Source organism: Myodes glareolus, chromosome 6 (genome assembly GCF_982192425.1).
Source record: "Myodes glareolus chromosome 6, mMyoGla1.1, whole genome shotgun sequence".
Taxonomy (NCBI): Eukaryota; Metazoa; Chordata; class Mammalia; order Rodentia; family Cricetidae; genus Myodes; species Myodes glareolus.
In genome coordinates this window covers 111,691,708-111,706,716 of record NC_142031.1, presented here as the reverse complement: position 1 = coordinate 111,706,716, position 15,009 = coordinate 111,691,708, and the positions used below count along the sequence as shown (strand labels likewise).

The 15,009-nt window shown below is 38.6% G+C and overlaps 1 protein-coding gene across 1 annotated transcript in view; it reads left to right on the top strand.

The window, feature by feature from the left end:
- Positions 1 to 15,009, top strand: part of Stk31 (serine/threonine kinase 31) — a 65,119-nt gene that overhangs the window by 13,076 nt on the left and 37,034 nt on the right. The window contains 5 exon segments of the mRNA XM_048440313.3: positions 1,004 to 1,078; positions 3,601 to 3,759; positions 7,434 to 7,792; positions 10,032 to 10,206; positions 11,588 to 11,703. Coding sequence (XP_048296270.2) covers positions 1,004 to 1,078; positions 3,601 to 3,759; positions 7,434 to 7,792; positions 10,032 to 10,206; positions 11,588 to 11,703 — 884 coding nt within the window.

Genomic DNA, 15,009 nt, shown 5'->3' with positions numbered 1-15,009 from the left:
GTACACGTGATAATTGTCTTTTTGGGTCTGGGTTACCTCACTCAAAATAATGTTTTCTAGTTCTATTCATTTTCCTGCAAATCTCAAGCTGTCGTTTTTTGTTTGTTTTTTTTTTTTTTCTGCTGTGTGGTACTTCATTGTGTAAATGTCCCACATTTTTCTTGTCCGTTCTTCGGTTGAGGGGCATTTAGGTTGTTTCCAGGTTCTGGCTATGACAAACAAAGCTGCTGTGAATGTAGTTGAGCACATGTTCTGTGGCATGATTGAGCATCATTTGGATATATACCCAAAAGTGGTATTACTGGGTCTTGAGGAAGGTTCCTAACTTTCTGAGTAATCGGATAGCATTTTTCTTGTCCTGAAGGTTGCCCTAAAATTTAATTTAGTTCTTTGATAATTTCATTCATTCATATATAATGCATTCTGGTTACTTTCTCTCCATACCAGCCCTATACCATCCTATTCCTCACCTGGTCCTTTCCACATTTATGATTTTTGGTATTGTTTATGACCCAGTTAGTTTAACCAGGGAAGTATGTGTGAGCATTGGAGCCCAGTGGGATCACTAGTAGGTACACAACTGAAAGTCAGTGACTATTCCTTGATAGAGCCAGAGTAATGGTATAGGCTTCCCTGGGCCTCTCCTTAATGTATGCCTGGCTGTTGATGGATCCGTGTGTGGTTGTGCAAGTACATGATTGTGATAGCTGAGTTTTGTCCTCTCCCAGAAGACCAGAAGGTGGTCTTGGTCTTTTTTAAAATTCACTTTCTAAGAGGTAGACTAGTATAATGGACTCGAGAATCAGAAGTTTGACTCTTGGTTCTGCTAAACAGGATGCTATGACTTTGGATACATAGTGGTATAAACAAAGTACCTGCTTCACAAGAGGATTAGACAGGTTACTGTGTTTATTACACACAGCAGTGCACAGTGCTAATTTATATCCTGACCTACTTAGTGTACTTTTAATTAAAATGACAAATGTTTCTTTTTCTTCTACAGATTTATGGTGGATTGTTTTCTGAAGATAAGTGTTGGTACAGATGCAAAGTGCTAAAAACCATCAGTGATGATAAGGCAGGAAATATGTATTTATGTTTTTGGGCTTAAGGTTTTAAGTTTATTTTGGTTCCCAAACTTTTTAAAATATGTAGTTTTAAAATTATTTATTTTTGTATGCACACACATATGTATGTGGGCACAAGAGTGTCACAGTGAACAGCATTTGTGTGGCCTGAGGGCAACATGAGGAGTTGGTTCTCTCCTACCACCATTTGGGTCCTGAGATTGAGCTCAGGTCATCAGCTTTAACAGCAAGCATCCTCACCTACTAAGCCATCTTGCTGGCCCTTGATTCTGAAACTTGCTGCTTATTGAGTCTATTATTGCTTATTCATAGTGATAATGTCTAGTTTAGTAAACTTAAAATTTATGAAAAAATTTCCTGCTAATATGAAAAATTAATTTCTTAAATTAGATAAGATTCAGGATTATTCTTCTGAATTTAAGTTTCTATACAACCATCAGATTGTCTAAAAACAGGTAATATAGGGCTGGAGAGACGGTACAGTGGTTAAAGGCACTGGCTGATTGTCCTGAAGATCTGGGTTCAATTTATAGCACTCACATGATGGACTTACAACCATCTGTAAACTCAGTTCTAGGACAGTGCCCTTGTCTGGCCCCCTTAGGTAACATGTACACACATGGTACACATAAATACATGCCAACAAAATACCCATATATATAAATAGTAATAAAATAAGAAAATTAAAAAATAGAAGTTAAAGTTTGTGGGTTATTTTTGCAGATTAGTTGGCTCTTTAAGTCCTGCTCTTAATGGTTAATTGTAAATTGTTGTAATTGGTCTGTTGTAATCGGTGCGGTGGGCTGCATTCCCGCTGCCCGGCTCCTGGCTAGCTTTACACCCGAAATAACAACCACAAATTGTATTCATTTAAACACTTCCTGGCCCATTAGTTCTAGCCTCTTATTGGCTAACTCTCACATCTTGATTCAACCCATTTCTAATAATCTCTGTGTCACCACGAGCTCGTGGCTTACCGGGAAAGATTCAGCATGTCTGACCTGACAGCTTCATGGCGGGCGACTCTCTGTCTCTGCCTCCTTTCTCCCAGCATTCTGTTCTGTCTACTCCACCTATCTAAGCTGCTGTCCTATCAAAAGGCCAAGGCAGTTTCTTTTATTTAACCAATGAAAGCAACACATAGAAAGAAGACCCTCCTACACCAGTAAATAACTTTTAAAGTTCATCCTATTAACATTGATGAATAGAAAAAAACCATTTATTTGATCTTGAAGTTAGATGTATTTTGTATTTGGTGTCAAATATTATTAACAATAAAGATTGGTTTTCCACTTGTAATCCTTAAGCTAAATGTGATAAATTCTTCTGTGTCAAGCTGTTTTATTTCTTACATTGAAAGCTTGTGGAAGATTTATTTGTATATTTTTTATTTCACAATTTCTTGCATATTTAAAATTCTACTTTGATAATACTCATCCTCCCCATTATCCTGTCTTACTCTCCTCCCACTCCTGTCAACCCTGTTTTTTTTCTTCCCAACAAACCCCCTCCTGAGGAAGATAAGATTCATCAGCAGAGTTGTTTGGGGGCAAAATGTACATTGTGAGATCATGGAAACAGTTCTGCAGGCATTCCTTAAGTAATTTTCCTACATCTGTTTCTATACCTAAAATATATTTCACAATGTATGTGTTTGGAAAATATTTTTTCTTGATAAATGCTAAGTAGAACAGTTTAATGATTTCTTTGGTTTGTGTTTTAAAAATATCATTTAATATTGCCATAGATGTTTTGTCTTTGTAATACTGAATTTTCTAATATAACCTTCTCCATTATTTGACAGTTGAAAAATATTTTGCACTTGTCTTTTGGATTGACTAAGATTTTAAATTAAGGCACTAAATGATGATTAACTTCATAATATACTTTCAGAAAGTTTTTAAAAATTAAAGTTTGTGTATGGGAGTTCTCTCTCTGCTTGCTTGTATGTGTGTTGTGCATTTACAGTGCCCACAAAGGCCAGAAGAAGGTGTTATAGATTCGTTGGGACCGGAGTTACAGATGGTTGTGAGTCACAGTGTGGGTGCCAGGAACTGAATCTGGGTCTTCTGGAAGAGCAGCCAGCATTTTTAATTGCTTTGCTATCTCTACAACCCCAGAATGAGTAAATTAAAATAGATACAGGGCTGGAAGTAAGGGTAAATTTGGTCAGTTTTAAGATCTAACCAGAGTGGGTTTACTTTTGTCAAATAAATTGTTTTCCCTGTGGAAAAAACAGGCTTTACTGTTTTTAATTTAAATTTAAGAATTTAGATTGATTTTAATATTAGCAATTAGAAAGGATCAATCCTCATGTTTGTATAAAAATACCAGTTGTTAAAAAAGACAAATGATAAATGGGACTATGACAATTAGTTCCAAATGCAGTTTTCTTTATTTTGAAGCTGTTTATGAGGCATTAGTCATTTGAGGTAGTAACATTTATAGGTCTTGTTAACAGATTTCTAATCTAGGTTCAGTACTACTGTTTGCCTTTGAATTTTTTTTCTAGTGTCTGGTGAGGTACATTGACTATGGAAATACTGAAATTCTAAACCGATCTGATATAGTAGAAATTCCCCTGGAGCTGCAATTTTCTAGTATTGCCAAGAAGTATAGACTTTGGGGACTACAGATCCCTTCTGGCCAAGAAGTTACCCAGTTTGATCAGGCAAGTCACACATTTAAATACTTGTTAATGTATTATACTTGAAACTATATACATGAAAGCATATGCACCTTTAAATGTCATTAGGTTTTTTTAATGTAAAAGCTTGTATATTTTGGTGAAAAAATACTAATAATCAAATAATTCAGGGTTACAATAAAGTTTACGGTAGAATACTAGTATGATCAGAGAGATCCGCCTGCCTCTGCCTTCTGAGTGCTGGGATTAAAGGTGTGAGCCACCACCGCCCAGCAGCAATAGAATTTAACCATCTAGTCTTGGCCTACAACCAACAGCAGTAGCAGTAGTTTTTAATGATTTGTGGGGTCTTTGGGGTCTCCCTGGCCAGCAACTCACAGGAAGGTAGCACACTCCTGGTATTGGGGTTTTTATTTAATAGCACTAGGGTCTCTGGAGTGTCCTTTTTTATGCATGTAGGATACTTTTTTTTTTTTTTTTAAGAATTAACTCAGCCCCAGTAGGGTTGTAAGGTAGGTGGTAGAAGTACCATTTTATCTGGTTGTTTCTTTAGTGGCTTTCCAAATATGCAATACACTTAGGGATTAGCATTATGTTATCTATAGAGCAAGACCTTTTCCAGAAGATAAATAGGAGAAGGCACTGTCCTGAACTACTGTCTCATAAGATAGTAGGGTTACAGATAACCTTGGTGAAACACTCTGAATATTTGTGTCATTCTGTTCTCAGAAAGTGTCAGGTGGTTCATAAGTTCACAGTTAAGACGATACAAATTTGAACATAAGCAAGCTTTAATACAGTATAGAAAGATTTCATCAATTTGTATCATTTGCTTCCTCCACAATTTGCTTCCTCTGCAATTCAGGGTTGGGTATAAAGCTTGAATAGGAGGTGCTAACTTAATTAGCTCTCTGTAATCTTTACACTTTTTACACATCCTGGAGCTTTTCCTAGGAGCCTCCCTACATTTCTCCACATCTCATAAACTCAGTGGACCTGACTTTATCTGCTCAGCCCCACTTAGGGCCAAAGGTGAATGTAGCCCTGCTGCACCTGCTGGTTCCCAGGGTCAGAGTGGCCCTGGGTTAGCATGGTGTCTGTAGCATCCCCAGTCAACATACCTGACTGTTGGGGGAGTTTCTGGCTGGGCAAACCATCTACACCCCTAGCATAACCTTTTGCTGGAGGGAAATGTATCCTCCTTAGTCTGCAGGGGCTTGGGGAGGTGGAGGTGTATAGGGGCGTGGAGGGAGTGGTGGTGGGCAGATTACCAACCCTGGGACAGTCTTAACCATCTCCTGTATTTAATCAAGGACACCTCTGAACTACTCCTCAGGCAGAAGCTCCTTAGCATACAGTGTGACTTTTTATCACCTTTTTCCTCAGGAACTCAAGCTCTACACAAATCCTGCCACATTTGTCTTTGAGAAGCCCAGACAGACCTCTTCCTTGCTTTTACCCTTTAACTATCTCCTCTCTGTTGTTTTACCCCTTTCTGAACTCTCTTTACATGCTGGTCTAAGTCACTGAGATCTGCTAAAGCCCTTCCTGCTTTATAAAGGTCTTGCCCCACCAATGGACTCAGCAAAGCTGCTCAAGCGCCATACTCGTCTTGAGGTCCCTGCAGGATCAGCCTTTTCTTTAACTCCTCTGTGAACATGGTTCCATCGGACTCAGTGAACTGGCTTCAAACACAGCTTCTGTTCTGCCTAGTCCCCTCAATAGCATCTGTCCTCCTCCGTGGTCCTGTAGTTACTGACATTTATGGGGACCGCAGACAGAGATGGCCAAGCGTTCCTAGGGGCTCTGATAAGCCAGTCTGTCAGGGACTGATTTCCCTCATCCAGTCTCATGTTATGCAGCTTTTGCTTTAGAAAGTGTGGGAAGTTAAATTATTTAGTTTTCTTGCCCCTATACCCAGCTTGTAGTTCTAAATTTTATGCTTGAAAAACTTACAAAGCTTATGTTTCTCTTAATATAAATTCCCTTTTCTATCTCACTAGTACCCTCCTTCAAATATAGCCTCCTCTTTCCTTTAAAAAAACCCAAAACAACAATTCATAACCTACTGAGATTATTTAAAGTTGCTTGCATATATGTCAATTTGGGGATATTTACTGGATCATGGGCAACTTCTCAGAGGTTATAACCCAGAAGAAAAACAACTCTCTCTCCTTGAAGCCACCAACTGCCAAAAGCTCCTCAGCTATAGTGGGTCCTCCTTTGCCATTCTCCATTCATACTGGAATATTGTTAAGTTGTGCAGTGTTATGAGGTAGTCACAGCTACTGAGTTCATGAGTGCAAGGGTTGTGTCAAATCCAGAAGACAGTTCTGTTCTTCATCCTTGCTTTTTATGCTCTTGTCTGCTCTTCAGTTCATGCACTTTGACCAGTTTTGAGACTAAGCTTTCACTGCAAAAGCAGCTTATCTAAGCAATGCTGAGAGATAGTCCATTTATTTTAATGGTGCCCCTGTTTCAAGGAGGATATAAGCAAGCAAAGTAATCACTGATTTTGCTTTTTGAGTTTATGCTTTATGTATTTTGAAAAATTAGTAATTTCATTTATAGTGACAATCAGGAAAGGAATTGAGAAAAGAGTACTTAGATTGTATCAAAGTAATTTTAGGATTTAAAATTCTCAGCAGCAATAGTTCTGGTAAAACAAAGTCTTAAGATACTTTCCAATCTCAAATATGTTTTATTATATCTTTTTTTCAGTGTGAGGTGGGTTGGTAATAATTAAAAGTTAGCAAATTCCTAATTTTTCATGTGACTTCTCATATGATGCCACTGATATGACCTCCTTAAAGTTCTGTTTAAGGGAGTTTTGAGTAAACTATTTGTAGTATCTTACATTCTGTAATTTAAAATCCTTAATTAAAATATTTTAAAATTCTTTTACATTTATTTATTGTGTGTATATGTATACATGCATGTGTGAGCATGCATGTGGCATGGCATACGTAGAAGTCAGAAGGCAACTTGCAGCAATTTTTCTCCTTCTACCATGTGGCTTCTGAGTATTGAACTCAGATTGTCAGATGTGGTGGCAGACTCCTTTACCCACTGAGTTATTGTGGGCATCTGTTTTGTGCTTTGAGATTCTACTTTTTCTTTGTTTAAAATCAAAGTATCTGATTTAAAGTATTTTTAAGGTTTGTTGGACTCTTTTTATAGGTACCAGAAATTCTTTATAAAAAGAAAGCTACTTAGAACATCATTATAGCTGATGGTGGAGACTCATGCCTTTAATCCCAGAGCTTGATCTACAATGTGTGCTTCAGGATATCCAGGGCTATTCAGAGAAACCTTCTCTTGAAAAAAAAAAAAACAAAAATAAAAAACTTAAACCAAACCAAAAAAAAATCATTACATTACATTTAATTGGAGCCAAGATAGTTAACACAATCTGCTAGGTTAAAAAATTATTATAGGATATTTAATTAATATTCATTAAAACATTTATAAATATGGTTGAATGCTAGCTTTACTTCTAGAAAAGAAAATTTTCACAAACATTGAAATAATTCATGCCTATAGAGATAAATATTTTTATAAGTCAACAACAAGGTAAGACCCCCCTGTATACAGATTTTAGAAAATAGAAATATGCTTGGGAGCAATGAATAGAAACAAAGTAAGTGAGAAAATGTTAATGTGGATGGTTTATGTTTTTTCCCCCTTATCTTTCCTAGGGCAGAACATTTTTGGGGAGCTTGATTTTTGAAAAAGAAATAAAAATGAGAATTAAAGCAACCTATCAAGATGGAACAGTTATTGCTCAGGCTGAGTATGGCACTGTTGATATAGGGGAAGAAGTGGCAAAGAAAGGATTTGCAGAAAAGTGCAGACTAACCTCTGGCATTGACGTCTGTGAGGAAAAGAAACCAGATTCTAGTCAGCTTGCTCTCAGGAGCCTCAAGAACCCTATCCCCTTGTGGGGGCGCAGATCAAACCAGTCGTCCTTCAACAGGTCGAAGGGGCAGTTTAATGGGAGGTTGACTCTTGATGTGAAGTATGAAACGAATGCAGGAAATCACGTGACATTTCCAAAGTAAGACCGGGTTGTCTTAGTTTTTCTTAGAGTTTCTTCTGCTGCAGTGAAACACCATGACCAAAAAGGAGGTTAGGGAGGAAAGGGCTTATTTAGCTTACACTTCCATATCACTGTTTATTATGGAAGGAAGTCAGGACAGGAACTCAAAACAGGGCAGGGTCCTGGAGGCAGGAGCTGATGCAGAAGCCATAGAGAGAGAGGTGTGTTGCTTACTGGTTTGCTTCCCCTGACTTGATCAGCCTACTTTCTTACAGAACCCAGGACCACTAACCCAGGGATAGCGCCACCCACAATGGGCTGGGCCTTCCCCCATTGATCACTTATTGAGAAAATGCCTTACAGCATTTTCTCCTGGAGGCTTTTTCTAATCTGAGGCTCTCTCTCTGATGACTCTAGCTTGTATCAAGTTGACACAAAAGCAGCCAGGACAACTGTGGTGCTGTTTTAAAATTTTAATTGATTTCAAATTTATGGTAGTGGCCTTTATAGAACTCTGTAGACTTTTGGAATTCTTAACAGTGCCTATGACTTTGTGATCTTACATAATTTCTGTTTTTTCCCCCTCATCAAATACTTGTCCCGCTCTTTAGTATATTCCTTAAAAACCAGTTTGAAAATAAAATTGTTCTTGAATTGTTTAAAGTTTCCTTGCCAGCTTTTCATTTCCAATTCTTTTGAATGTCTTTATAAGAATAAAAATTACCCTAGTATTAAAATTATTCAAGCAAAGCCCAGAACTTAAGATTTGAAGTTGGGGCTAGAGCGGCAGCTCAGTGGAATACATACCTATTATGCATAAGCTCTGGATGCAGTCCCCATTCTCTTAAGGGAAGAAAGGTTGAATGTTTTTTCTCTGGCTTTAAGAATATTTTTCACATGCTTAAGGGATCTTTGGTGTGAAAACTTGTGGTGAGATTTAATTTCTCTGTAAGGAGTTTATTTCTTTAAAAATATTCTTTCAGCATTTTTTTTTTGTAGTGTTGTAGGTCAAACCCAAGGTCTGATGCTTGCAAGGCATTTACTTTACCAATTGAACTCCACCCTCAACCTTTATTTTTAATTATTAACTGATCGAATAATTGTTTATACTTCTCATGTATGGTATGTTGGTATGTTGTTTCGATTTATCTATACCATGTAATTAAAAGATCAGAGGAAGTAGCATATTTGTCATCTCAGGTATATATAATTCGAGCCACTTTTTAGATAATTTTTAATTATTTACTTGAGACAGAAAGCCAGACTAGATATTCAAATATACCAATATATTATTTTAAAAATATTATCTTATGTTTGGTGTTTTGCTTACATTCATGTCTCTGCATCACATGCATGTCTGGTGCCTTCAGAGGCCAGAACAGAAGGCCTGGCGTTATTGAAGGTTGTGAGCTGCCATGTGGGTGCTGGTAGGGAATTGAACCAGGGTCCTCTACAAGAGCTGCCAGTGCTCTTAACCACTGAGCATCTCGCTAGGTCAGTGCTTCTCAACCTTCCTAATGCTGTGACCCTTTACTACAGTTCTCTTATTGTAGAGATCCCCCAGACATAAAACTATTTTCATTGCTACTTCATAACTGTAATTTTGCTATGAATTGTAATGTAAATACCTGATGTTTCTGATGGTCTTAGGTGACCCCTGTGAAAGGGTTGTTGAGTCCTCAAGGGATCGTGACTCACAGGCTGAGAACCTCTGTTTTTGCTCCAGTATGTTCTTAGAGCCAAGCAATAATGTCATAGCAATTTGATGGATTTTTACTGGTGGTTTAGGAACTAAACAAATAAGGTGCAAGGGAGGAGGGAGTAGAAAAAAACTGACACAGAACTGTTTATTCTTTATGTTGTTCTTTGGAACTGATAGTGTTAAAAGGAATTTGGAAAATAAGAGAGTGGAGGCATTGTTTTTGAAGTATACCCCAGTTAGTAAGACCTAGTTTTCATTAAAATAATTTATGTTTTGGTACAGAGTCTCACTGTGTAGCCCAGACTTCTGTCAAACTGCATGTAGGTGAAGATAGTCTCAGGTTTTGTATGTATCCACTTTGGCCTCCTAAATTCTGGGATTTCAGGCTTGTGCTAACATGCACAGCTTAAATTAGTTTTTAATGTTGAGTTAGGCAGTAGTTTTAGTGTCCACAATTAATTGTAAAATGTATTATAAAAGTCCACAATAATTTCAGTTTTTGAGTTCCAACAGCCTTAGCATATTTTTAAAAATGAGCGAATTTGTTTTTAACAGGGAAAATTTGGCTGCTGGTGACTTTAATTTAGGCTCTAATGTCAGCTTGGCAAAAATTAAACAGGACCAGAAACTAATTGAAGAGAATGAAAAGCTTAAAACAGAGAAAGAGGTTCTTCTAGAAAATTACAAGGCATTAGAATTGAAAGTTGAACAGACTGTTCAAGAGCTCCAGGTATGTCAGTAGCTTGTGGTGAAGAAAGTTATTCTATGAAATCTGTGTACTTACTGCTTTTATTTGTTATTTTGTCTCTCTGTCTCCATTCTCTTTTGATATTTATGTAAGGAGAATTTCTTTCTTGTATTTTAGGCTAACCATGTTTATATTTCATTGGCTGTTTGAAATTTAAGTATTTTCATTTATATTTTCTCTTATGTTCTTTAATTTTATGTGTGGTTCATTGTATGCAAATGCATTTACATGTGTGTGGTGGAGGCCAGAGATCGATGTTAGATGTTTTCTTCATTTCTACTGTAGCCTTTTTCAGACAAGCCTGTCACTGAGCCTGGAGCTGATGTGACGGGACTGACTGCACAGCAAGTCCCAGTCAGGCCTCCTTTTTTCTGCCTCACCAATGCTGGGTTGCAGATATGTGCCACTGCTGTGCTTGGCTCTTTAATGGGAAGCTGGGGACCTAACTCAGGTCCTTATGCTTGTCTGGCAAGCACTTTACTGATGCAGCCAGCTCTACAGCCCCCAAAACCTTTTAAATTACGGAAAATCTCAAAACATCCCAGAAAGGGAAATATCATAATCCCTCTATTGCGCAGCACAATTTTATTTTACAGTCTTTTGTTAAATCTATACTTCATGTAATGTTTCAAAACAAGCCGCACTAATAATATCTCATATTCTTAAGAATGTGTCTATTTCTGTTCATGGTTGTACATGCACACCTTTAATTTCAGTACTGGAGAGTCTAAGGCAGGTAGATCTTAATGAATATGAGGCCAACTTAGTCTATATAGCAATCTTCAGGCCAGCTATTGCTACAAAAGTAATATATATATCTATTACTAATAGAAGAGGATGTTAAACTAGAGTTGAGTGTAGTAGTGCACACATTTTAATCTCAGTACCCAGGAGGCAGACACAGGTGGATCTCTGAGTTTGAGATCAGCCTGGTCAGCACTGTGAGTTCTAGGCCAATCAGGGTTACATAGTGAGACCCTGTTACCACCATCACCAATGCCACCACCACCTCCACCTCTACCTCCTCCACTTCCTTCAAACAACTACTTCTAGGTACAGGTGTCCTGGGTTAGATCCCAGCCCTCCTCAACTGAAAATCAACCAAACTATAACCATATTACATAGTTCATAAAAAATAAGTAGTGATTGCATATATGGAGTCTTTAAAATTTAATCCCTTTCAGCTTGGGTCCCAGACCTGGTATTAGCTGGATGTCCAACAATTCCATTCAGTTCTGACACTAACATTTTTTTAAACCCTTAACATTTTGCTAGAGTCTTTTACTGAACAGTCATTTGAACGCTCAAAGTACAGTGTCCTAATTGGTTCTCACTAAGATAGGTATATTTTTTTTTGTTTCAGCAAGAGAAAACAACTACCATGGATCTGACTAAGCATTTAGAAACTACTCTGAAGACGTGTGTAGGAACCAGGCTGAAGAATCTGGCAGCTAAAGTGGAACTATTGAAAGAAATTAGGTACCTTAAGGCAAAATTATGTGTATTTTTTTTCAGTTACGGTTATTGAACCCAGAGTTTTGTGTATACTAGGTAGATTCTTCACCATTGAGCAAAAATGTCAGCTTCAAAAATATTTTATATGTGGATACATGTGTGTTTGTGTGCATACATGTGCATGGGTACATGTGTAGGCCAGAGCACAACTTTGAGTTTCATTCCTCAGGTGCTTTCTACCTTGGATTTTGAGACAGGGTTTCCCACTGTCCGGAACTCACCAGATAGGCTGTTGTGTTTGGCCACCGAGACCCAGGATGCACTGATCTCTATCCCATTAGCACTGGAATTACACTGCACACCCCTCGGCCAAGTCTTTCAGTGTGGGTACTGGGGATTGAAGTTGGGTCTCCATGCTTTTGTGGCAAGCAGTTTTCCAACTGATCTTTTTTAGACCATCCACATCTATATTACACACACACGTAAAAATTGTGTGTATACTGTTTTTGCTTTTGAGGTTTAATCTTTGGATTTTTATGATTTCAAACAGAAAGTTTCAAACCTTAGATTAATTTTATAGAATATTTTGGTCAGTTTTCTGTTCTCACTTAAAATCATAGTCGTAAGTTCATCTGTGAGAGTGAAATTAGAAACAACTCCCTCCCCTTACTTCACCACTTCTAAGTGGTGATTTGAAGGGGAACCAGCATGTTAACTCTGTTTGAGGTCTTTTTTCAGGTACTGGAACTGAAGGTTTTTTAAGTTAAATTTATTTATTTCACATTCCAGTCACAGTTTCCCCTTCCTCTTCTCCTCCCAATTCCTCTTCCCAACTCCTGTTTATTTCCAACTCCCCAATGCACTCTTTCTTCATTTCTGTTTAAGAAAGGGCAGGTTTCCCATGAGTTTCAATAAAGCATGACATATCAAGTTGCAGTAAGACTAAGAACTTCCCCCTGTATAAGTCTGAGCAAGGTGACCCAGTAAAAGGATTAAGGTCCCCTAAACCAGTAGAAGAATTGGAGACAGCCCCTGTTCCCACTGTTAGTTCCACAAGAGGACCAAGATATACAACTGTAACATATATGTAGAGTGCCTGGGTCAATCCCAATCAAGCTTCCTGGTTGTCAATTCAATCTCTTCCAGCCCCTTGAGCCCAGGTTAGTTGATTTGCTGAGTTTTCTTGTGTCCTTGACCCTTCTGGTTCCTACAGTCCTTTCTCCCCCACTTCAGGATTTCCCAAGCTCCGCCTAATGTTTAACTGTGGGTCTCTGAATCTGTTTCCTTCAATTGCTGGATGAATCTTCTCTGATGACATTTGGACTAGGCACCAATCTATGTATATAGCAAAATATTGTTAGGCATCATTACATTGACATTACATTTTTCCTCTCTAGTCATGTTTGGTTTTATCCTAGGACTCTGGGCTACCCAACCTGTAGGTCTGGTGGTGTTTCAGGCAGAGTCAGGGGTGGGCTTACTCTCCTGGCATGGCTTTTAGGCTAGAGTGCTTATTGTTTGACTACTACTTCATTCTCTAGCCTATCCTTAACCCAGCATATCCCATAGGCTGGACAAACTGTAGATCGAAGGTGATGTGGCTAGGTTGGGTTCCCACTCCCTCCTCTTGAAGTCTTCTTACCTGATCACAGATGGCCAGTTCAGTCTCAGTATCTGCTGTTGTTAGGAGCCATAGCTGGGAGGCATCCTTGTAGATACCTGGGAGATTCCCTCATGCCAAGTTTTTACCTGACCCTGAAATGCCCCCCTTTCCAGTAGTCTCTTTCAGTACTCACCTCTCCATTCCCTTACAACCTGATTTTTTATGTTCCCATTCTTACCCGCTCATGAAATTTCTTCTGTCTTCCCTTCCCAGGAAGATCTGGGCACCCCCCCCCCACCCCATGAACCCTTCTTGTTACCTAGTCTCTATGGGTCTGTGGATTGTAGCATGGTTATATTTACTTTACAGCTAATATTCACTTATGAGTGCGTACACACCATGATTATCTTTCTTGGTCTGGGTTACCTCACTTAGGATAATTTTTTTCTAGTTCCATCCATTTGCCTTCAAATTTCCTGGTGTCCTTGTTTTTAACAGCTGAGTAATACTCCATTATGTAAATATACCACATTTTCTTTTTTTTCAAAGTTTATTAAATTATAAAAGTTTCCATTTCCGCCCCTCCTCCCAACACCCTCCCACTCCCCCCACTCCCTCTCCTCCTCCCTCTCCATCCCTAAGAGCAGTCAGGGTTTCCTGCCCTGTATACCACATTTTCTTTATCCATTCCTCAGTTGAGGGACATCTAGGTTGTTTTCAGGTTCTGGATTTTACAAATAAAGCTTCTATGAACATAGTTGAGCAAGTGTTCTGGTGGTATGATTGAACCTCTTTTGGATATATGCCCAAGAGTGGCATAGCTGGGTCTTATGGTAGATTAATTTCCAGTTTTCTGTTTTTCCTTGACTTTCTTTTAGGGATTTATTGATTTCTTCCATTTTTTTGTTTGTCTTTTTCTCAGTTTCTTTAAGGGATTTTTTTTTTCATTTCCTCTTTAAGGAGCTATGTCGTTTTCATAGTTATTTTTAAGGTTTTCTTGTGCTTCATCTGTGTTAAGTTGTTTAGGTTTTGCTATCATTGGATAGCTGGGCTTTGGTGATACCATGTTGCCCTTTCTATTGATTGTGTTCTTACAGTGGCATTTAGACATTTGGATTTGGCATGATTATTTGGCGAGGTGTTGATTCCTATGTTTGTCTTTGTGGGATGGGTGTTTTGTTTCTTGGCTTTTCTTTCCTCTCTGGTCTTCTTGTCTAAATGGTCAACAGTTCTGATGACTGGTGAGTGTTCAGATCCAGTAGGGTGTTTTCTCTGATATTTTTGAGGCCTGGGGTCCCTATATTCAACCTGGCCTCTGGTAAAGCTAAAGTGTTCTTCTGAAGTTGTATACAAGGATATGTAGTCTCTCTCTCTCTCTCTCTCTCTCTCTCTCTCTCTCTCTGTGTGTGTGTGTGTGTGTGTGTGTGTGTGTGTGTGTGTAGTGTTTATAGTTGTTGGGCAAGCTTAAAAGGGTTTACTGGATGCGTAGTATCTTGCCTGGGGTCCCTAGGCCCAGCCTGGCTTTCCGTAAGGCTTTTGGGACTGTGGGGCCTGGTGTGTAGCCCAGGGGAGGGAGTGCAATCTGGGGTTGTAGTTTTAAGGAGTATTAGTGGATGATGGGGCAATATCTTACCTGGGATCCTAGAGCCAGCCTGGCCTCTGGTAAAGCCAAAGTCTTCTTCAGAAGTTGCCTGGGATATGGAACCCAGAGGAGAGTGTGCAGTCTG